The sequence below is a fragment of the Oryx dammah genome, unplaced genomic scaffold (assembly GCF_014754425.2).
Source record: "Oryx dammah isolate SB20612 unplaced genomic scaffold, SCBI_Odam_1.1 HiC_scaffold_5, whole genome shotgun sequence".
Classification (NCBI taxonomy): domain Eukaryota; kingdom Metazoa; phylum Chordata; class Mammalia; order Artiodactyla; family Bovidae; genus Oryx; species Oryx dammah.
Window position 1 is genome coordinate 101,756,470 of NW_024070189.1, and position 22,348 is coordinate 101,778,817.

At 58.1% G+C, this 22,348-nt stretch overlaps 2 protein-coding genes across 3 annotated transcripts; one reads left to right on the forward strand and one right to left on the reverse strand.

The window, feature by feature from the left end:
- Positions 1 to 705: 705 nt before the first annotated feature.
- Positions 706 to 11,538, reverse strand: ANO8 (anoctamin 8). 2 transcript variants are annotated; one of them, XM_040241093.1, is made up of 19 exons: positions 11,268 to 11,538; positions 10,390 to 10,500; positions 10,153 to 10,285; positions 9,832 to 9,970; positions 9,655 to 9,751; positions 8,893 to 9,009; positions 8,679 to 8,806; positions 8,420 to 8,581; positions 7,792 to 7,944; positions 7,561 to 7,687; positions 7,382 to 7,437; positions 7,041 to 7,115; positions 6,711 to 6,842; positions 5,499 to 6,317; positions 4,890 to 5,081; positions 4,648 to 4,779; positions 4,454 to 4,564; positions 2,238 to 2,907; positions 706 to 1,396 (listed from the first exon to the last, which is right to left on the reverse strand). In XM_040241093.1, exons 1-19 carry the CDS (start codon positions 11,371 to 11,373, stop codon positions 1,020 to 1,022), a joined length of 3,837 nt encoding a protein of 1,278 aa, XP_040097027.1. In that variant the 5' UTR covers positions 11,374 to 11,538; the 3' UTR covers positions 706 to 1,019. The 2 variants fall into 2 exon arrangements, with proteins under 2 accessions (XP_040097027.1, XP_040097028.1); XM_040241094.1 differs by lacking the exon at positions 6,711 to 6,842 and having other exon boundaries at positions 1,020 to 1,396; positions 11,268 to 11,520.
- A 2,263-nt stretch (positions 11,539 to 13,801) lies between these two features.
- Positions 13,802 to 18,408, forward strand: GTPBP3 (GTP binding protein 3, mitochondrial). The gene is made up of 9 exons (XM_040241120.1): positions 13,802 to 15,220; positions 15,526 to 15,779; positions 15,890 to 15,976; positions 16,065 to 16,267; positions 16,434 to 16,506; positions 16,595 to 16,738; positions 16,918 to 17,083; positions 17,309 to 17,587; positions 17,764 to 18,408. Exons 1-9 carry the CDS (start codon positions 14,925 to 14,927, stop codon positions 17,984 to 17,986), a joined length of 1,725 nt encoding a protein of 574 aa, XP_040097054.1. The 5' UTR covers positions 13,802 to 14,924; the 3' UTR covers positions 17,987 to 18,408.
- Positions 18,409 to 22,348: the final 3,940 nt, after the last annotated feature.

Here is a 22,348-nt window from a genome sequence, read left to right on the forward strand (position 1 = left end):
CATTTGCACAGGCTGCTCTCCTGCCTCTAGCAAACCCTGATGTCTTTTCTGTGGCCTCCCAAAGTGCCCTTACCTCATGCTGGCTCCCCCAGCCCTGGGGCAGGGCCTTTCTGACTCTGCGCCTCTGGATGTGGACCCCCTGAGGCTGAGAGGCCACGCCCATCCCTGATCGCTCAGTGAAGGGTCCTGGCCCCTGTGACAGCGGTCTGATAGCCGTCACACAGCGGGGCCGTGCTAGCCCTTCCCCGATGCTGCCCTTGAACACACCGTCCCCATAACATCGAGACGGGCACCAGGTGCCTTCAGACGCCCATGCCCTAAGCGCCCCCTGTAGCCCTTGACTTCTCAGATGTCAGCCTGGGAGGCAGGTCTGCCAGAAAGGGTGGCCTTGCAGGACTGAGGCTGGCTCAGGACCCATACCTACGACCTGACCTGCTGATTCCTGTCAGCACTTTTTGAGATTTCTTCCTTTGTCTAGGAGGCTGAAGATGGGGCCTGAGGCTCTGCAGCTCCTCCCAGGGGGGCCCCTAGGCCTGGATTTCTGGAGTTTTCCATACGTTTGGCCTGGAGACCCAGTTCTTAGGCATTCCCCAAGGGTCTCAGGACAGAAGGGGAACCCACTCTGGGCCTGCCAGTCCCCCAAAGAGCTGGCCCCAACCTTGTCATTGGGCCTCGAAGTCCCCTTTCAGCAGCTCCGCCTTTGGGCACTGTTGAAATATACTTTTTATTGCATTTCTGCCGTTTTACAAAAATATGACAAAATAAATTAAAAACAAATAAATAATCACCTATTCTGTGTGTGTTTTCTGTTGTTTTTTGGGGGGTTTCCTTTCATTTCCCCCCATCCTGGTCGAAACGAAAACGGCAGATAGAGGGGCCCCAGGCCCCTGGCCCTGCCCCAGGAGGGGGCAGCCAATACTGGGGTACATCGGGCCGGCCCAAGTGTTTTCTGGGTGGCGGCCGCCGCCCCGTCTGTGACTGATATTGCATATGAAAACAGGAAGGCAGGGCGGGCGGAGCTAATGCCAGCCGCTGGGCCAGCACACGGCCTGAGGACTGGGACTGGAGCTGGGGCTGGGCGAGGGCGCCGGGGGCTGGGGGGGCTCGGAGGTGGGAGGCGGCGGCGGCGGGAGGCTGTAGAAGCTGGCGTCCCCCGGCAGGGGCTGGGGGCCAGGCGGGGGCCCGGCGAGAGCGCAGGGCGGGCAGTCGGTGGCAGCAGGGGCCTGCCGCGGGGCGGCGCCCTCGCCCCCGCAGCCCCACGGCCCGTCCCACTGCCAGCAGCCCGCGGGGGGCGTCGGGGGCCGAGGCAGCGGTGTTGGCGGCGGTGGCGGCGGCGCAGGGCTCCGGCTGCGGCAGGTGCGGAGGGCCGGGGCGCCCACAGGGGCCAGCGCTGTCCCTGCGGAGGCGAGAGGGGCCGTTCCGGGGAGATGCCGTCCCCGCCGCTGGGAACCCTGCCCGCTCTCCCTCTGGGCTTTCAGGCACATGGAGGGCCTTATTGCTTCTGATCAGTGACAAGGGGTGGGCTTCTTCGGGTGCATCCCCGGCCTCTGGGCACTGGGCCCCTCCCCTTCACGGAGAGAGGGAAGTCTGAGGAAGTCCCGCTGACTTCCGACCTAAGTCCCTGGTGCTACAGCTGCCGCCCCTTGGGCTCCCTGGGATGGGTCGCTGGACCCCGGGCACAAATGAGGTGGGGGGGTGGGTGGTGCGCAGTGAGGCCTGTGACTCTGCTCTGCGGCCACGGGGCTGCAGCCCTGAACTCCCCTAGTGGGCAGCCTGAGCCCCACCTCCAAGGAAGGCCTCCAGGGACAGCTTGGGCTGCAGGACGCGGGCTTGCATAGAGGCCTGGGGGTTCTGGTCCCCCAGAGTGAGCTGGGTGTGGGGTCTCATTGGGGCAGGAAAGGCTAGGCCAGGTGGTGAAGGGGCCTCCCTCATCTCTCCTGGCACCAGAGCATGGCAGGCGGGCACCCTGGGAAGGGCAATGGGGGACAAGGGACTTTGGCATCCCTCCCCCAGGGGTGAGGAGGGTCAGGCACAGGGCTCCAGGCTCTCAAGGACCCGGAAAGACTGAGTAGGCTTTGATCAACAGGCTCCATGTACCACAGACCCATGTCCCCAACTGGTACCAGGAGACGGAGCCTCCCCTGTCTGCTTCAGCCCCTCTGCCCACGTCTGGACACCCCACCCCTACCCCCCAAAGCCCGGCCCAGAGTCCCCACCCCCGAGTTAAAGCTTGTGACCTGAGCTTTCCTCTTCGGGCCGGGGTGTGTCCGGCTCCTCAGCTGCAGCCTCGTCCGCCAGCCCACTCCGCTGGGCTCGGCAACCGCCACCGCCGAGGGTCCCGTCCTGCCGGGCCTGCCCGCCCGCCCCGTTGGACCCGGCCTCCGCCCGGGCCCCGCCGAAGGGGAAAAGCTTGCCGGCGTGGAAGGCCTTGGGTGGAGAGTGGCTACGCTCTGGGTCCCGCCGGGTCTCAGGTGACTTGAGGAATTTGAAGCTAAGGAAGGCTGGCAGGCGGGTGTCGCTGCCAGTGGGCGACTGGGCAGGGGTTGGCCGGGTGGTGAGGTTGGCCCCCGTGGCGGCCGGCGAGGAGGACGAGGCCCCGGACGACAGGAACTTGCCCTGCAGCGGGATGATCTGCTTCAGCTTCATGACGTTGTTAGGTGCCAGCAGGGACCCCGGGCGCTTGGGTCGCTCTGGCCCGTGGCCACCTGTCCCACTGCCCTTGGCCTTGGCCGAGGTTTTCTCCGGGGCAGCAGGGTCCAACCCAGAGCCCTCAGCCCGAGCCTCCTCTCGGCCACTGGCGTCTCGCTCCCTCCGGGCATGGTGCTCCGCGTGGCGCTGTCGCTCCTCCTCCTCCCGCCTACGCCGCTGCTGCTGCTGGTAGCGGTGCTGCGCCTGGCGCTCATGCCTCTGAGGACAGAATGGAGCCATTACGGGCACTGGAAGGAGTGAGTGTGTGAGCAGGTGCCCACCCAGGCCCAGGCCCACGCGGGGCTCTCCTGCAGAAGTGGGGAGAGATCCACACACTTCTTGGGTTCCAGCTGCATCCCTGGACCCACCCCAGGGCTCTCTGAGAACAGAGAAGAGAGCAAACATTTACTGGCCACCAATTCTGTACCCGGTCGCATGCCAGACGCTGTCTTAGAAATTGGGAGAGTTAAAACAAATATTGGGCCTCAGTGGTTCCCTGCTTTCTGGAGAACTGGGGAGAGACAGAGCTGTGACTGTCCAGTGGCCAGTAGCCACACATGGCAATGTTAATTTAAAAAAAAAATTATTATTTTGGGGCCCCACCACGTGACTTGGAGGTGTCTCAGTTCCCAGACCAGAGACTGAAGCCGGGCCGTGGCAGTGAAAGCAGTGGATCCTAACCGCTAGACCAGCAGGGGCTCTCATGGTTTTGTCACTTTAAATAACTGAAATAAGGTGATTCCCTGGCAGTCCGGTGGTTAGGGTTCTGTGCTCTCACCGCGGAGGGCCCGGCTTTGATGCCTGGTTGGGGAACTAAGATCCCATAAGCCACGAAGCACAGCCAATATATAAACAAACAACCAGATAAGTGAAGTAAAATCTCAGTTTCTCAGTAGCATCAGGTCCCATTGCAAGCGCTCATTGGCCGTCTGTAGTACCGGCTACACGGGCAACCCAGAATAGAACATTTCCATCACTATTTCTGGGGCTTCCCAGGTGGCATAGCAGTAAACAATCTGCCTGTCAATGCAGGAGACTTCTCATAAGAGATTTAGGTTCGATCCCTGGGTTGGGAAGATCCCCTGGAGAAGGGAATGGCTACCCACTCTAGTATTCTTGCCTGGAGAATTCCATGAACAGAGGAGCTTTGCGGGCCCCAGTCCGTGGGGTCACATCGACACTGAGCAACTGAGCACACACACGTCATCATGGAGGGCTCCACTGGTTGGTGGCAATGGGCTCCCTGGTCTGCTCTGCAGCTTTCTGGGGAATGTGCCACAGGCTGGGCTTCTAGGAAGCATCAGCTGTGTCCCTGACCCCACACAGGACAATGCCCGGCAAGCTGGCAGATGACAGTTCATAAGTGCTGGCCTGGTGCGGGATGCCACCAGGACCCCAGAAGGGACCAGTTCCTTTTGAAATGCTAATTATTACCCTAGGCTTCCCTGGTGACTCAGATGGTGAAGAATCTGCCTGCAATGTAGGAGACCTGGGTTTGATCCCTGGGTAGGGAAGATCCCCTGGAGGAGGGCATGGCAACCCATTCCAGTATTCTTGCCTGGAGAATCCCATGGCCAGAGGAGCCTGGTGGGCTACAGTCCATGGGGTCACCAAGAGTCGGATACGACTAAGCAACGAACGCTGACACGATCTGCACATCTACCCTCCTAAGGATGGGACTGCCCAGCCAGGTGAGGCAGAGAGGCGAGGGGGAGAGGCCCCTCGGAGCAGAGATGTAAAGCATACTGGGCCCTGGCCCACATACCTTGAAGGCCTCCCGGCGCTGGTACTCCAGCTTGGCCATCTCCTCAGCCACCCAGCCTGGGATGTCAGGGATGGCCACATGGATGAGGTACTTGAGGAGCAGAGCGAAGTGCTGAGGCGACAGAGGAGGAGGCTGCAGGCATGGGGACACCCCACCACCACCACCTGGGTCCCCCACCCGGCCACCGGTCCCACCTCGAGCACCACCACGGACACGATGGCTGCCTCGGGACTGAGCCAGGGGAAGAGGCGCTGCAGCTGCCCACACTGGCCAATTAGATAGCAATTGACCACGATTGCCAGGACGCCCATGACCTCCATCACCTTCTGCGGGGGTAGGGGGGGACAAGAGGGGCTCAGATGGGGTCCCGCCAGCCTCCCCAGCACTCGCTCCACCTCTGGGCATCCTGGCTCAGAGCCCTTGGCCCTTCCCCCACCTGCCACTGGCCAATGCTTTCCACGCGCTGCCCAAAGGGCCGCTGCAGCCCTGTGCACAGCTTGAGGGCGTCACTACGGATCTCGATGAGGTTGTTGATGAGGGCGCAGAGGGCAGCCAGGGGGAAGGCAGATGAGAAAAGCACGACATAGCCAAACTGCACAAACATCTCCTGGTAGTCCTGGAACGTGTCCTGTGGGGAGGCACCCAAGGGGTGGGCCTCGGCTCTCCCCCAACTCAGGACACCTCCTCCCTCAGCCCACCTTCCTCTCATCAAGCCCGCCTCCCTCAGATTATCCGGCATGGACCCAAGCTCAGCAAGGTTAGCAAGTTTCTGATCACATAAGGGTGAGTCGTAGCCATGGGATTCTCTAGGCAAGAAGAATGGAGTGGGCAGCCATTCCCTTCGCCAGGGGATCTTCCCGATCCAGGGACTGAACCCCAGTCTCCTGCATCGCAGGCAGACTCTACCGTCTGCGCCACCAGGGAGGCCCAGATCACATAAAGGGGCCCGTCATTCCTTCCTGTCGCTCCCACCCCACCTCCATCCTCAGACTGTGTGCCCAGCCCTGCCGATGGCCCTGCGTCCACCTTCAGGGGCCCTCCTCACCTCGTATTTCTTCATGCAGCTCTCAAGCTCCGCCTGGGTGAGCTGAGACGAGTGTTCCTCCTCGGGCGGGTCGATCCAAGATGACCGGTTCTGCCGCCGCTGCTTCCGGGCTGAGTCGCCTGAGCCTGGCTCTGGATCCGGGCCCCCATCTGGCCCCTGGTCTCGGCCCTCGCCTCCAGCCCGGCGGAGCAGGACAGCAGGGGGAGGCTCCCGTTCGGGGCTGCTGGGAGCCCCCTCAGCCTCATCGTCCTCCTCGGCCAGTGTGAACACGCCCGGTTCCAGCCCCTTCTCCACCATGGTGGGGCTCCCCTCCTCCAGGAGGGCCTCCTGGCTTGGGCCCGGCCGACGCCGCCCAGCCCCCCGCTCGGCAAAGCTGACCTTCTTCAGTCGGAGCCCGCAGTCCAGGAGGCCGCCCTCCTCGCCTTCCTCGTCCTCCTCCTCCTCCTCTTCGTCGTCCTCCTCCTCCTCTTCGTCCTCCTCCTCTCTGTCCCCCCGGGGCCCGTCCCCCACCTCTCCCCCTTCCCCTGCAGGCCGCCGCCCCACCGCGGCCTCCTCTTCCTCCTCAGGTGCCCCGCAGCCCCCACTGAGACACCTGCGACCCCCCCCACTGCTGCTGCCACCGCCGCCCTCTTCAGCCGGGGGTTCGAGGTGGCGGCGTGCGGGGCGCCGGAGGCTCAGGAGGCCAAGCAGGGCACGGGCCAGCTCCCAGGCCGCCCGCAGGCCAAGCTCTCCTCGGCCCAGCCGCCGATACAGGTGGGGCTGCAGAACCTCTCGAACGTTCTGGAGGAACTGGCGGGTGATCAGCAGCGTGGCCAGCATCTGGGGGTAGGAAGGGGGTGGAGGGCGGCCTCGTGGGGGGCGGGCGGGGCCCTGGGCACTGGGACAGGCTGTGGGCGCCCACCCTCCCAAAGCACACATCCAGCCACAGCCTGAGCCGTCTGGATGTCCCCGGGCACAGAGGCAACCCCAAACCACGGCTGGGCGGGCCACAGCACTTCTAGCTGATCACCTGGACAGGCCGTGGCCTCCCATCATGCTGCACCTCCCGGAGCTCAGCTGGTGCCCAGGGCCTCCAGGGCTCTCGACACCTGTGCGCAGCCGTGGAACCCCATCCCTTCAGAGCATGCACCCTCGGCTAGGCGTGAGTGCCCCGGCACAGCCACACTGCCCGCCCTGGCGAGGCCCCAAGGGCTCGCCGCCACCTGCCCGTACTTTGTCCCGGGCCTCAAGAAGGAGGCCCTGGAGGGAGAGGAGGAGCAGGCGGAACCGCAGGGCCACGAGCGGGACCAGCACCGCCCAAAGCTGCCGCTCGAGGCTCTGGGACAGGGACAGGACGACCAGGAGCTGTGGAGGGACCGACGGACAGGTGGACAGACAGATGGGGGGGCATGACAGGCAGAGAGAGGACACACAGACGAATGGACAGAGAGGAGAGAAGGATGGAGGAGGAAGGGAGGGGCTGGAGAGCCCATGGACCCCTTGGGCCGGTCTGGCCCCCACAGCCAGCTGCCTTGGGGGTACTGCTTTAGGCCAGAGTCTCACCTCTTTCAGGCGTTCCATGTCCTTGAGGTAGAAGCCGATGTAGAAGAGGCTCAGGTATGAGTTGACGAACTGAAACTGTGTGAAGCGGGCAGGGGGGTGGTCACCCTGCCATGTCTGCCCCGAGGAACCCCCATGTGTCCCCTGTAGAACCCCTGCCTGGGGACTGCCCTAGTGGTCCAGTAGCTAGGACTTCATGCTCCCAACGCAGGGGGCCTGAGTTTGATCCCTGGTCAGGGAACTAGATCACATGTGCCACAACTAAGACCCGGTGCAGCCAAATAAATAAATATTAAAAAAAATAAAATAAAAGAAGCCCTGCCGGCTTGCTGGCTACCACTCACCAGAACGACCTTGATGATGAGGTGCTTCTCATAGGCACTCTCCAGCCGATAGTTCTCTGGGGGCCAAGGAGACGAGTGAGAGTGTAGCCCAGACCGTCATGAGCAGCAGGGACCCCAGAAGGCAGTGGGGCCCTTCCTCCTGGGGGCTGGGCAGTGAGACCTCCCTTCACAGGGCATACCCATGTCATTGAGCCAGACAGCCAGCTTCTTATAGCCCTCGGCACTTGCGCTGACCAGCAGGGCCAGCATGACTTTCGGCAGGAAGCGGGCAAGACGGGGCAGCCCCTTCACGCTCAGCACCAGCTCCTGCAGGGACAAAGGGGTTCAGAGGTTACCCCGGTCGCTGGGCTTGGCTCAGGGCACACCTGAACAGGTTGGGGCCGAGGCCAGGGCTAGGGACTGAAGGTCACCTGGAGCTGGAAGCAGCCGAGCATGAGCAGGAACACACAGGCTAGGCAGGTGAGGCACAAGGGAAGACTGACGAGGATCTGGAAGAGCAGCCGCTTCCAGGGCGGGTAGTAGAACTCCTCGGCCTGAGTCACGGGGCTGATGCGCCGCACGCCCTGGCAGAGGGTGGGGGCGCAGCCCAACACAAGATCAGAGGGGCTGCCTCTGTCCCACCTCCTTCCCAACCCTTTGAACTCCATGTCTATGATGCTTTATTATCGTGGTTTGTTGTAGTTCAGTTGCTAAGCCTTGTCTGACTTTGTGACCCCATGGATAGTGGCACGCCAGGCTTCTCAGTCCTTCACCATCTCCTGGAGTTTGCTCAAACTCATGTCCATCGAGTAGGTGATGCCATCCAGCCATCTCATCCTTGCTATCCAGGTGTGTCCACTTAATGCACCCTCCCTAGTCTCTCAAATCCAACTTTCCACACCTCTCCCTTTGGGCATGCAGAGCCTCTCACTTGGGAAACCTCAGAAGCTGCAGCCCTACTTCACCTCCCACTTTGTTCTTGTAATGCACTTGCTCAGTATGTTTTCTCTTTTTTTACCCCATTCTTGAAGTCCTTGAACTCAGACTGCCCCGACTGACCCTGAACTGGGGTCGTGGCTCCTCCACAGCCTCCCCAGGTGAGTCCAGTGTTCCCCACTTGTAGGCCAGCTCAGCCCCCCTCCGTTTCCACTCCTCCAAGAACAGCGTTGACCAGACCACGTTGAAGAGGGCAAAGACCACGCAGGATACATCCCGGCTTGTCTGGGGGTAACAGAGAAGGGCTGCAATGTTGGCTGGCCCAGTCCAGGAAGGAAGTTGTCTGAGGTGTTCCACCCCCCGTCCAGTCCACACCCGGCACCTGATCAGCCTCTGTGAATGTGTACAGGACTGAGCCGAAGACCGCCGGGTACACCATTGCCGATGTGTAGAAACCCAGCCAGGCAAAGTACATGGCAATCTTCACACCAAAGTAGTCGCAGATCTCATCTGCCAGGGACGAGGGGGGGCGGTCCCAGTCAGCCCTGCCTGCCTCCTGGGACCCCACCAACCCCCCACTCCAGCCAGGACCACACCTAGAGGCTGGTTTTCACACACAGCCTGCACCCATGACTTCATGAGACGGTTCAGGATGCGCTGCTCGTGGACTGGGAACACCTGCTGGATGATCCCGCGGGCCGCCAGCTCAGGGACTGTTGGGGGACAAGAAAGGGTGACCCCACCCGTCTGCCTGTGCTGGGCCTAGCCAGTCCCCCTCGGCTGAAACCCAAGTTATAACTTTTTGCCTCCTCTTAAACTAGCAAACGCTCTTCCCAGGAGAAGCGTTCTGGGTGAAAGGAACATTATTCCTCAAAATTTGGGAGGTGCAGGGGCAGGTGAGGAAGGGTGCTCGAAACCTGGGAGGTGCGATCCCAGTGGGGAAACACGTTTTTAAACAGAGCTACTTGGTTTCAGCTCATTCCTCCAAACGTCTGAAGAATGGTGCATAGCTGGCATTAGAAGGTGAACTTGCAGCGGCTGGTTTCCTGGGGGATACTGAGGCCCAGAGCTCACCACACAATATGTGGAGTGCTGTCCATGGTCCTGCCCCAACCTCATATCAGACCCAGAAAAGGGTTTCTCCCGGACCTGCCTCCAAGGAGACAAGCCCCACCCCTTGCTAAGGCCACACCCTTTATCTCATTGGTTGATCTCCAGGCCCCACCCAACTCTTCGGGAGACTCTGATTGGTTTTATCTAGGCCCCGCCTTCCTAACCCTCCTAAGTTGACAGCAGTCTTCTAAGAGCCCCAGCTAACTCCCCACATACGATTGGAAGCTTGGGACCACCTCACTCACTGATTGGCTGGTCCTCCAGAAAGCGCACATTGTGTAGTGCCTCGCCCTGCTTGGCACGAAGGTTCTGCAGCCAGAAGCGGATGATGCTCTGGCGCTCCTGCAGGGGACAGGGCGTGAGCACAGGGAGCAGCCGCCCACGGGCTAGGAATGTGCGCTGGGGGCCAGAGCCGGCCGCACCTGGGAGGTGAAGAAGCGCAGCTCACTCTCCACATTCTCGTAGATGAAGTCCTCCTCGCAGGAGAAGCCACGGGTGCCCCCGCCAAACTCGGCCTTCACTGCTTTGCGCAGACCCAGCTCGTCGGCCCCTCTGAGTAGGCTGCGGGAAGGGCAGGGGAGGTGGGATCACGGGGAGACCCTGGCTCACCATCCTGGAACTAGGGATGGTGTACCTGGTGGACGTCTGGGACAAATGCAGGGTGGCTGGACCTCGCAGTTGGCGCTTGGAAGGGCGGGGAGCTGAGTAGCAGGGTCAGAGAGAGGCCAGGAACAGGGACTCGCCTCTCATATGTGGCGGTGACGAAGAAGGCGTAGGCCCGTGTGTGGCGGTGGTGGCGGACTTGCACGATGAGCTCGGGGATGCCCACGCGGATGTGGTTCAGCAGCCATAGCAGCGTGTGGTCATCGGTCGTATCTGCCAAGGGGCACAGGGACCAATGGCTCTTGCCAAGAGTGACAGGGGAGCCCAGTTCGGGGGAATTCAGTGTAGGCCCTGGGCGGGTGAGCACAGACAGGTACCTGGGAAGGTCATCAACACGTCACAGTTTTCCGTGGGCACCGTCTTCATCCATGCTTTGTGGGACACCAGATACCGACCCACCTGCAGGAGCCGCTTCCCAAAAAGCTTATCTGGGGAGCAGGCAGCGCAGGCTGGGGTCAGGTCATTCTCAGATGGCCTAGCCTCCAGTCTTAGTCCCTCCAGCCCTTGCCTCTGATCACACATTCGCCAGGGCTCCTTGGCACTCAGCTTGGCATTCAAGGCCCTATGAGCTCTGGCCTTGGCTTGTTTCCTTCCTTCCACGTCCTTGTACCAGCCAGGCCCTTCTCCAGGAATGCCCTTCCCCCAGGTCCTCCCTTACAAATCTTACTCATTCTTGAGGCCCAGCTCCGCCTCCGAAACCACAATCGATGGGGCGCTCACTAACAGCTCTGAGCGCCTCACTACATTATGTCAGCGTCTCCTCATAGCTGGGTGCGGCTCTTACCCCCATTTCACAGGCGAGGAAACTGAGGCCCAGAGCATTTAAGTCACGCGCCCAAGGTCACAGAGTCCAGCAGGTATTTGAACCCAGGACTGTATGATTCTGTATCCTCTGTGGAGAGGCGCTCTTAAGCGCATCACTGCTCAGCAGCGATCGAGTAGCCCAAGGGGTGACTGGACTCAGTCCCGCACCGGGGCTCTAGGAGGGGCGTGTCCATATCTCTGCGCTGGGACCCCACACCCGCTGCACCTTTCCAGCCACGCTCGCCCGGCCGCAGCCGCAGTGCCGGGAAGAGCCGGTGCCTCGACTGGACTCCAGGCCCGGGACGGCTGACTCCAGTATCCCTCCCCGTAGACCTGCCGCGAACACCCCAGGCACCTGCAACCCTGTCAGATCCAGGCGCTGCATACGTACCCAGAACTCCGGACGCCGGGGCTGCAGGCTCGCCCTCCGGCGGGGGCCTCTTGCCACGCTCGCCCTCCAGGGACGTGCCCCCAGCGCCGGAGGTGGCTTCCGCCATTGCGAGGGCAGGTCAGGTCAGGGGCTGCGGGCGGCCCAGGCGCCGGGGGGCCGCGGTCTCATGGGGCCGGTGCAGCCGCCGAGCGCGCCTGAGGAGGAGACAAAGGCCGCGCCCGCCCGCGCCGGCCGCCGTCCCCGCGTGCCCGAGCGCTGCTTCTCGTCCCCGCCCGCGCGGAACCTCGATTCTCCTTCTCGGTCCCGCGCGCGTCGTTCTCTGGTTCTCGACTCCGCCCGTGATGTTTTCCGAGGTTCGTTCTCGCCCGCCCACCTCGCTCTCTGGTGTTCGTCCCCGCCCGCGCCGAATGTTCATTCTCCTCTCTGTCCCCGCCCGAGTCGATGCCTGGTCTCGACACCGCCCGCCCTGGGCCTGGATTCTCTGCCTTTAAAGCGTTAGTTTCCCCGTCGGTTTGGAATCTGAGGTGGTCTCGCGGGTAGGTGGTGTGGGTGGGGTTGGGGGAAGCGGGTGGTGAGCCTGGGCGCAGGAGATTCCCGGTAGCAATAGCTCCAACCACCACAGGGAGAATGAGAATAAGTGTATCGTGCCTTAGTACAGGCTGGATGTGTAACACCATCCTTGTTACCTAGGACACTCTTCAAGCCCTCTTTGTCCGGTGAACTGCTGCACCCTTCAGGATGTAATGTCCTCAGAGAGGACCCAATAGAGTTACCAAATTTCAGTTCAGTTCAGTTCAGTCTCTCAGTCGTGCCGACTCTGCGACCCCACGAACTGCAGCACGCCTGGCCTCTCTGTCCATCACCAACTCCCAGAGTTTACTCAAACTCGTGTCCGTTGAGTCGGTGATGCCATCCAACCATTTCATCCTCTGTCACCCCCTTCTCCTCCCACCTTCAGTCTTTCCCAGCATCGGGATCTTTTCAAATGTGTCAGCTCTTCCAATCAGGTGGCCAAAGTATCGGAGTTTCAGCTTCAACGAATATTCAGAACTGATTTCCTTTAGGATGGACTGACTGGTTGGATCTCCTTGCAGTCCAAGGGACTCTCAAGAGTCTTCTCCAACACCACAGTTTAGAAGCATCAATTCTTTGGCGCTCACCTTTCTTTATAGTCCAACTCTCACATCCATACATGACTACTAGAAATACCATAGCCTTGACTAGATGGACCTTTGTTGGCAAAGTAGATCTCTGCTTTTTAATATGCTGTCTAGGTAGGTCATAACTTTCCTTCCAAGCAGTAAGCGTCTTTTAATTTCATGGCTGCGGTCACCATCTGCAGTGATTTTGGAGCCCCCCAAAATAAAGTCTGACACTCTTTCCACTGTTTCTCCGTCTATTTATTTGCCATGAATTGATGGGACTGGATGCCATGATCTTAGTTTTCTGAATGTTGAGCTTTAAGCCAACTTTTTCACTCTCCTCTTTCACTTTCATCAAGAGGCTTTTGAGTTCCTCTTCACTTTCTGCCATAAGGGTGGTGTCATTTGCATATCTGAGGTTATTGATATTTGTCCCGGCAATCTTGATTCCAGCTTGTGCTTCATCCAGCCCAGCGTTTCTCATGATGTACTTTGCATATAAGTTAAATAAGCAGGGTGACAATATACAGCCTTTGACGTACTCCTTTTCCTATTTGGAACCAGTCTGTTGTTCCATGTCCAGTTCTAACTGTTGCTTCCCCACCTGCATATAGATTTCTCAAGAGGCAGGTCAGGTGGTCTGGTATTCCCATCTCTTTCAGAATTTTCCACAGTTTATTGTGATCCACACAGTCAAAGGCTTTGGCATAGTCAATAAAGCAGAAATAAATGTTTTTCTGGAACTCTTGCTTTTTTGATGATCCAGCGGATGTTGGCAATTTGATCTCTGGTTCCTCTGCCTTTTCCAAGTTTAGCAAATAAAAATACAGTTCTCCTAGTTAAATGTGAATTTCAGATAAATGAATAAATTTTTAGTCTATCCCAAATATTCCATGCTTCCCTGGTCGCTCAGTCAGTAAAGACTCTGCCCGCAGTGCAGGAGACCCAGGTTCAATCCCTGCGTCTTGAAGATCTCCTGGAGAAGGGCTTGGCAACGCACTCCAGTATTCTTGCCTGGAGAATCCCCATGGACAGAGGAGTCTGGAGGGTACAGTCCATGGAGGTGCAAAGAGTCGGACATGACTGAGCAGCAAACACACATACACACACATACAAATATTGCGTCGGTCCTAATTATACTGACAGGATAATCCTTGTTCATCTGAAATTTACATTTAACTGGGGGCCCTGTATTTTCTCTGTTGTCTGACCCCCTGACCATCCTCTGTAGCTTCTTCCATTAGACTGACAGACCAGTGAGGGCAGGGGCCCAGACTGATTCTTCGTGGTTACACGGTAGGCATTTGATGTATACTTTTGACAGATGGAACAACTTGGAGACAGCGAACGTCATCGTTCACTCCTCTTCTACAAATGAAAAAAAGGGTTTTTTTTTTAACTTTTTATTTTGTAATGGGGTAATAATCAGTTAACAATGTTGTGACAGTTTCAGGTGAACAGCCAAGGGACTCAGCCAAACATACACATGTATCCTTTCTCCCCCAAACTCCCCTCCCATCCAGGGTGGCACGCAACATTAAGCAGAGTTCCATGTACTATAGAGTAGGTCCTAGGTGGTTATCCATATTAAATACAGAAATGAGAACATGTCCATCCCGAACCCCCTAACTGACAAATGAAAAAACTGAACAGAGCGAGGCGTGGAGCTAATCATTAGAACTGTACCCTGTTCCAGTCTTCCCTAAGTATAGTCGCGCCACCCGCCCGCTCCGTCCAAGAACCAGAGAATTCGCCGCGTGGCAGTACCCCCGGAGACCCCGCCTATCCAGTGCCTGGAATTCCACCATCAGCGCTTTATTTCGCCGGCCGGCGCTGTCCCGGGTTAACCTGAAAATAATCTCTCCTTTCTGGCTTTCGGGGAGCCAGAAACAGACGGGACACACAACTCTGCACGAGGACACCGGGGCCAGAGTAGCCCAGAGAGGAGAGAGGACTGTGCTGGGGATCCTAGGGAGGCTTCATAGCGGAGGGGACCTTGGAGCTAGGCACTGACGCTCTTTGTCAAGGGAAGGGTATCTGAGACAGAGGGACGGCGGGAGAGAAAGCAGGGGAGGGGCGAGAAACTGTAGACTTCCGAGGAAAGAAGTCTTCCCAGAAATTTGGAATAGATTTCCCCAGGGCCAGGGCGTTGGTTCCCCGGAACTCATCCCTCCCGGCCACCGAGATGCTCTTGAAAGTGAAAGGCAGTCGTGTCCGACTCTTTGCGACCCCGTGAACTGCAGCCCACCAGGCTCCTCTGTCCTTGGGATTCTCCAGGCAAGAATACTGGAGTGGATTGCCACTTCCTTCTCCAAGGGATCTTCCCGACCCAGGGATCGAACCTGGGTCTCCTACATTTCAGGTAGATTCTTTACTGTCTGAGCTATCAGGGAAGCCCCCGAGATGCTCTTGCTTCGACTCAAACCCTCGCCTTTCTTTAATTTCCATTGCCCTGTGCTACTCATTTCCGGTGTCTAGGAACCTGGCCCCTCTAGGATCCTAAAAATTCTGTCTAATGTTGCTGGAGGAACACTATTTCACTGCACCGAAGCGTGCGAGCCCTCGGCTTCTTTCCCTGTTATTAGCCAGTAGAAGCGAAGATCTTCAGTGGATGGGCAGTACGTCTTCTAAGGGGCCCAATGATAATCGAGAATTGTTGATCACTTTACCAGTCACGCCGCGGAGTAGGCGGGACCTCCTGCGAGGAATTGCCGACCCCAGCGGCAGGGTGGGCAGGCGGGTAGCTGATTGTGAATCCATGTGGCGGGGGCTGTGGACCCTGGTATCCCGGGCTGCACGTGGGCCTCACAGGTGGGGTGAGCTGGGGAAGGGCTGTGACAGCGTAGGGCGTTGCTCGGGCCCCAAACCCTCTCCCTGGGATCTGGGGGCCCGGTTCCCTGCGGCAGGACCACTTTTCTTCTCCATCCAAGCCCCACCCCCTGCCGCAGAGCCCACCGCAATCCAGTCTTCTTCTGGCCTCAGAACTTCCGATCAGTCCCTCCCCTAGCCACAAAACTTCCACTTGGGGGCTCACGCGACCATCGAGCCATCTATCCACCTGCCATGCCACTCTGGCCTCAGAGCTTCTCAGATGCACTGACTCTCCTCCTCTCCAGTCCCAGACTGTGCACGCGCCAGGGCAGTGGTTACCCGGCCCCCGGTTCCGGAGCCACTATCTTCGCTCTGAGCTCTGGCCAAGGCCGCTGCGGCATCGCGGTGATCCGAACCAGCGGCCCTGCCAGCGGCCACGCCCTCCGGAGCCTCACGGCGCCGCGGGACTTACCCCCGGCCCGCAAAGCCTGCCTGCGCCTGCTCAGCGACCCCCGCTCTGGGGAGCCTTTGGACCGCGCGCTGGTGCTTTGGTTTCCAGGTACGGGACTTCAGATCCGGAACCTCAAGTAACTCCTGTGACCCAACTTCCTCCTTCCAGGCGGTCGGCCAGGCCGTATCCTGCTGACACACATCTCTTCAACATACTAGGTCCCCAGAGTTTTACCGGTGAGGATTGCGCGGAGTTCCACGTACATGGAGGGCCGGCCGTGGTGAGTGGTGTCCTGCAGGCCCTGGGTAAGTCTGCAGCCTTGGGTTTGAAGTATTGCTACGCCGGTGACCTGGGCAGGGGCCAGGGGCCTCAGGATCTTGAACCTTCCCGCAGGCAGTGTGCCAGGGCTGAGGCCAGCGGAAGCAGGCGAGTTCACCAGGAGGGCGTTCGCCCACGGGAAGCTGAGCCTGACGGAGGTGGAGGGGCTGGCAGACCTGATCCACGCAGAAACCGAGGCGCAGCGGCGACAAGCCCTGAGGCAGCTCGATGGGGAGTTGGGTGACCTCTGCCGCGGCTGGGCCGAGACCCTCACTAAAGCAAGTACACTCATACCTTGCCGCAGAGACACTTCCTAACCTTTTCCTGTGTTAGAGTTTCCTGTCTATGAGCCTCCAATCTGATCCCTTAAGGTCAGGCTGGACCCGGGCACCCACTCGGGATGAGTTTCTGTATGATCACACTACCCACCTCTCCCTCCCTCAGGCTCTGGCCCATGTAGAGGCCTATATCGATTTTAGTGAGGACGACAACCTGGAGGAGGGCGTCCTGGATCAAGGTGGGTCCCCCTGGGGGTGGGAGGTGGAGACATCTGGCATCCAGCCCCCCCAGGTCCTCTTACTCTCTCTCCTTTCCTCCATCCACAGCTGATAGTGACGTGCGGAAGCTGGAGGTGGCGCTGGGTGTACATCTTCGAGATGCCAGGCGCGGGCAGAGGCTCCGCTCAGGGGCGCACGTAGTGGTTGCGGGACCTCCCAACGCCGGCAAAAGCAGCCTGGTGAACCTGCTCAGTGCGTGGGCAGGGGGCAGAGGGCAGGGCTCAAGGCAGGGGGCGGGGCTGGGAGCTAAGGTACTAAGCTTTCTGGGGTAGGGAGGGGGCCTGGGAGGTTGAAAACTGGGATGGAGCCTAAGGGAGGGACCCTCTCATCTCCACCCTGCCGGCTTCCTCTGAGCCCACCCCCATCCCCAGGCCGGAAGCCTGTGTCCATCGTGTCCCCGGAGCCGGGGACCACCCGAGATGTTCTGGAGACCCCGGTGGACCTGGCCGGGTTCCCGGCGCTGCTGAGCGACACTGCAGGGTTGCGGGAAGGCGTGGGGCCTGTGGAGCAGGAGGGAGTGCGGCGCGCCCAAAAAAGGTGGGCAGGAGGGAAGTGGGAGGGGGAAACTCGGGCCCTTTGCTGTTTCTACCAGTTGCATTTATCTTTCATTAGTCCTTAATGAGGAAAGGTTACTAAGCCCCATTAGGTGGGGCCTCAGTTCTTTGGGGAGGGCAGCTTTTAGGTTTGGCCTTTACCCCATCCCTGCCGAATGCTTTTCATTGCGCAGCTCTTTGGTCCATGCTCCATTTTCCCGCCTCCCAGGCTGGAGCAAGCTGACCTCATTCTGGCCGTGCTGGATGCTTCTGACCTGGCCTCTCCGGCCAGCTGCAACTTCCTGGACACCGTTGTCATCCCGGCAGGAGCCGGGAACCCCAATGGGAGCCACCAGCGCCTTCTGCTTGTGCTGAATAAATCGGACCTGCTGCCCGCTGGGCGCTCAGACCCCCATCCTGACCTCCCCTCCCACCTGTTGCTGTCTTGCCTGACCGGTGAGGGGCTGGACGGCCTCCTAGAAGCACTGAAGAAGGAGCTGGCTGCACTGTGAGCCCCCTTGCCCACTGGGCAACCTCGCTCTGTCCAAGTTTGGGGGCTAAGCCACTGGCTTTGGGCACAGCTGGCCCTGCCAGCTCAGTTTCTGTATCTACAAAAGGGGTATGATCGTTCCTCTTCCCCCTACTTTGAATGCCAAGAGAGACCTTATCCTTTGTCCCTTCCAGGTGTGGGGACCCGTCCACAGGCCCACTTCTGACACGATCGAGGCACCAACACCACCTCCAGGGCTGCCTGGATGCCCTTGGTCAGTACAGGCAGGCAAAAGACTTAGCCCTGGCAGCCGAGGCACTTCGGGTAGCCCGAGGGCATCTGAGTCATCTCACTGGTGGAGGGGGCACCGAGGAAATTCTGGATATCATCTTCCGGGACTTCTGCGTGGGCAAGTGAGGGGACATCTGAAGCTCAGACCCAGGCTGGAGGAGCCCCCAGAAGCCTTCGGGTGTCTGGGAATGGCTTAGGCCAAGTCGGGGAACTTGACTGCAAACCACAAAGGCTCTGTTGCTGGTAGTGACTGAGTGGCAGCCGGCCAGATTTCCGGGGTTTGGCCCTGAATGGGGCTGAAGGGAGACCATTTTGGGAACATGATGCTGGGGGAGGTGGAGGATCAAGACGGAGGTTGAAAGGTCTCAGAGGTTTTTTGTTTTATAGTTTTTAATTTATTTTGCAAATACCAAAGGAAGGTAAGAAATGGGTGATCCAGAAATATTTGAACACCCTCTTCTTGGTTGGTGTATCCTTCCAGAACTTTCTATGCAAGTTTGCGTACTTGTGGATGTGCCTATAAAATATATTTTGTCTTGCATTTTGTACATGAATTGGTGTTTATTGTTCTGCAAACTGTCCTTCCCCAACACCCACTGCCACCACCCCCCTGCACCACACAACGTGCAGGAACTTAATTCCCCAACCAGGGATTGAACCAGTGTCCCCCTTCAGTGGAAACTGGGAATCTTAACCACTGGACTGCCAGGAAAGTTCCAAGCTGTCATTCCTTTTGTGGTATTAATCTTGAAACTTTGCTTCTTTTATCCTCAAAGTGACTTGCAAAATCCCTACTTCCTCTCCAAGCTTAGTCATTCGTCACTCAGTGAATATTTATCAAGTACCTACTATGTGTTAGAATCGCACCCATCATTTGATTGCATCTTCATAATAGCACAATGCCGTGGTTATGTTGTCATAGTTTTACAGATGAGGAAACTGAGGTTCAGAGAAGTATTTAGTTGCTGAAGCCCCCAGGGGATTTGCACATAAGGTTAGATTTCAGTTTGAGTTCACTGGGGGCCTTCTGGGTGACAGTGCAGAGGGCTGGAAACGGAGGGGAGTAAGCAGGCATTACTGCTCCTGTTTTTCTTTTTTTTTAATTTTCAGTTGTGCTGGGCCTTCATTGCGATGCATGGGCTTTCTCTAGTTGCAGAGCATGGGCTCCAGAGTGTGCTGGTTTCAGCAGCTGCGGTCGGCGGGCTTAGTTGTCCCCGGGATGTGGGATCTTAGTGCCCGGACCAGGGATCGAACCTTCATCCCCTGCATTGGAAGGGGGATTCTTAACCATTGGAATGCCAGGGAAGTCCCCACTCCTGCCCTTATTAAAGGAGAGACACCGCTCCTTTTGGTGAGGTCGGATGCTTGCTTGTTCAGTCCCTTAGTCATGTCCAACACTTTGCAACCAATGGACCGTAGCCCTCCAGGCTCCTCTGTCCGTGGGATTCTCCCAGCAAGAATACTGGAGTGGGTTGCCTTTGCCTCCATCAGGGGATCTTCCCAACTTAGGAATCAAACCCATGTCTCCCACTCTTGCGTCAGCAGGCGGATTCTTTATCACTGAGTCACCCGGGAGACCTGAGTTCTGAAGGCTGCTGGGCAAACAGGATGAGGAGACCGACCTGACCTGGTCAGGGACGGATGTGAGGGTAGATATGGAAACTACTCTGACATCTGAAAGGTGAGAAGAAGACGGAAGAGGCCAGCAAGAACATCCCAGGCAGAGGGCAGGGCATGTGCAAAGGCCCTGAGGTGGGAACAGCACCGTGTGTTTGAGGGGTAGCGAAGTGGCCAGTGAGGCTGGAAGTAGAATGAGTGAGTGCTACAAGGGAGGAAGAAATCCAGGAGAGGAGAGCCTGATCATGAAGGCTTTGATTGTGGGGACTAATGGGGGAATCTGGGCTTCCCTGAAAGATCAGATGATAAAGAATCCGCCTGCAATGCAGGAGACCCGGGTTCGATCCCTGGGTTGGGAAGATCCCCTGGAGAAGGGAACAGCTACCCACTCCAGTATTCTGGCCTGCAGAATTCCATAGACTGTATAGTCCATGGGGGGACTATAGTCCAAGGACGAGGCAGTTTGTGGTCATAAAGAGTTGGATACGACTGAGGGACTTTCATTTATGGGGGAGCTGCTGTTGAGGTGATGAACCAGCAGAGGGCGCTCTGCCCTAACAAAAAAAGTGCCTGACACTCCAGTGACGTTCCGGCCCCTCTAAGGTCCCAGGGATCCAGGCTTCCACGACCCACCTGATGGCATATGAATAGATAACCCCCCTTTTGCCAGAGGTGGAAATGGAGTCTCAAATAGGGTCAAGCTCTTTTCCAGAATCAGAAAAAAATCTCCACCTCCAGTAGTTGAAGATACAAACTCTCAAATTTCAAGGGACACAGGAGCAGAGGCTGGGACGTTTCCAGGGCCCATCACGCAACTATAGGGACCCTCTGACTCCATTTCATCATGGCTTCATTGCAATATGTCACACTCTGTTGATTTGTTTGCTTGTTTGACAGCTGGGGTCCCCCCTGAATGGGGGGCTCCTGGAAGGGAAGGGTCACCCCAGTTCAGTCCGTGGATATTACTGTTAGGTCTATTTTGCAGAAAGACAAGAAGCAGCAATGTGGGTGTAGAGAGGGTGGGTGCCCAGATGTCCTTTGCGTGGGGAGGGTCTGGAGGGCTCCCAGCAGGGAGGAGTGGGGTCTGGGTCGGGAGGAAGATGCTCTTGGGAAAAGATGCCTCGGCCCCGCCCACCTGCCCTGTCCCTGGCACATCGCGGACTGAGGTCCTTGGCTACCGTCCCTTTTTTCCAAGAAGGGGGAGGCGGTTTGTGGGAAGCAGGCATGGGGGTTATTTATAGAGGTCACAGGAAATCCCCAAAGAGTCAGAACCTCACCCAGTGGCTGGACCACAGGATCAGGGAGGGGGGTCTGCCAATTGCTCCCTGACTAGGACTCAACCCCCACCTGGCTCTCAGGGCTGGGCGAGGCTGGCATAGGGCCTCAGCCTGGAGAAGTCAGAGCTCCAGGATCAGGGCTGGAAAGAGAGAGGGATGGTGTAGGGGAAGTACCCAGAAGGAGCAAGAACTCCGGGGCATCCAGAGGGGCTGCCAGGGGGAGCGATCTCTAGGGCGGGGCCTTGGGGAATTGGCAGGCGAGAACAAAGCACTCTAGTCTGAGGGCACAATACAGATTAAAAGTCACTGAATCTTCGGTCAAAGAGTCAAATGTGTAGAACAGCTGCGCTGGCTGTGGGGAGGCAGGGCACAGAGAGCTGAGGAATTGGGCCTTATTCCCAGGGTACTAAGGAGCCGGGGAGGGTGTGAGTGGGAGAGACGCGTGGTCAGATCCTGGGATGAGTGGGTCCCTCTGGACCAGCATGGAGGCTACAAAGGAGGCAGAGGCTGAGGCCCGGGCGTTGGAGGACTGACCTGGGACTGTGCTGTGCTGTGCTTAGTCCCTCAGTCGTGTCCGACTCTTTGCGACCCCATGAACTGTAGCCCACCGAGCTGGTTGGAAGATTGATATCCTGGGATGCTCTGAATGGGAGAGACCAACCAAGAGTCAAAGACCTGCATCCATGGGCCCAGAGAGTTTAGGATGATGATTATTTATTTATTTATTTAAATTGGAGGATAATTACTTTACAATATTGTGATGTTTTTTTGCCATGCAACAACATGAATCGGCCACAGGTACACGTGTGTCTCCCCCATCCTGGATCCCCCTCCCTTGTATTATTTATTATTACACTCATTTCTAGGCGAGTAAATGGAGGCTGAGAGCAACTGAGCCAAAATTTGAATGCAGGAATGTCGGGGTTTGGAACCCAAACTCAGGACTGGCTGCTGCCAGCGTCCTCCCCAGGACTCCTTACTCCTGGCTGCTCAGGCAGTAGGCTCAGGGTCAGGGACGTCCCGGCTTCCTTGGGGCCTCCAGACTGGCCCGTCTGGGCGGCTGGGCCTGGCTGACCCTCCTGCCCTTGCTTGGCGGGGCCCCAGCCGAGTGTTTCCTGCAGCGGCCTGTCTCTCGCCCGGGTTTCCGTATCCAGGAAATATCGCTCCTTTGTCCCTCCTGACTAGCCTGCCCTAAGCGTGGCATTGCCAGCTCTGGTTCCTCGTGACTCATCTCCTCCTTGTCCAAGGTCCCAGGGGATGGGCTGGGCTGGGCTGGGGGGACAGAGGATTGGGGACAGACAAGCTGAGACTCTGATGACAATTTTCAGGCCGTTCTCCCACCGATGACCATTTGCTTTGTTTCCTGGAGTTTTTGCTTCTCAGGGACAAAGTACTAGGAATGGGGTTGCAGAATCAAAGGATTTGTATGTCTTCACTTTCCATCCCCCGACTCCCACCGTCACTCCACAATTTGTGGGATCTTAGTTCCCCAATTAGGGATTGAACCTGGACTCTTGGCAGTGAAACCAAGGAGTCCTAACCACTGGACTGCCTGGGAATTCCCTGTCTTCACTTTTATTAAATATCATTAAAC

What these genes read in the sequence shown, in the direction of transcription:
- ANO8 (XM_040241093.1), bottom strand. Translation starts at nt 11,373, where the DNA reads ATGGCGGAAGCCACCTCCGGCGCTGGGGGCACGTCCCTGGAGGGCGAG. An exon ending in CGTGTTGATGACCTTCCCAG is followed by an intron (nt 10,286 to 10,389) that starts GTACCTGTCTGT and finishes GCCCCTTGGCAG; the next exon opens with ATACGACCGATGACCACACG. An exon ending in ACATGGAACGCCTGAAAGAG is followed by an intron (nt 6,843 to 7,040) that starts GTGAGACTCTGG and finishes GTCCCTCCACAG; the next exon opens with CTCCTGGTCGTCCTGTCCCT.
- GTPBP3 (XM_040241120.1), top strand. Translation starts at nt 14,925, where the DNA reads ATGTTGCTGGAGGAACACTATTTCACTGCACCGAAGCGTGCGAGCCCT. An exon ending in GCTGCACGTGGGCCTCACAG is followed by an intron (nt 15,221 to 15,525) that starts GTGGGGTGAGCT and finishes CCTCCTCTCCAG; the next exon opens with TCCCAGACTGTGCACGCGCC. An exon ending in AAGAAGGAGCTGGCTGCACT is followed by an intron (nt 17,588 to 17,763) that starts GTGAGCCCCCTT and finishes TGTCCCTTCCAG; the next exon opens with GTGTGGGGACCCGTCCACAG.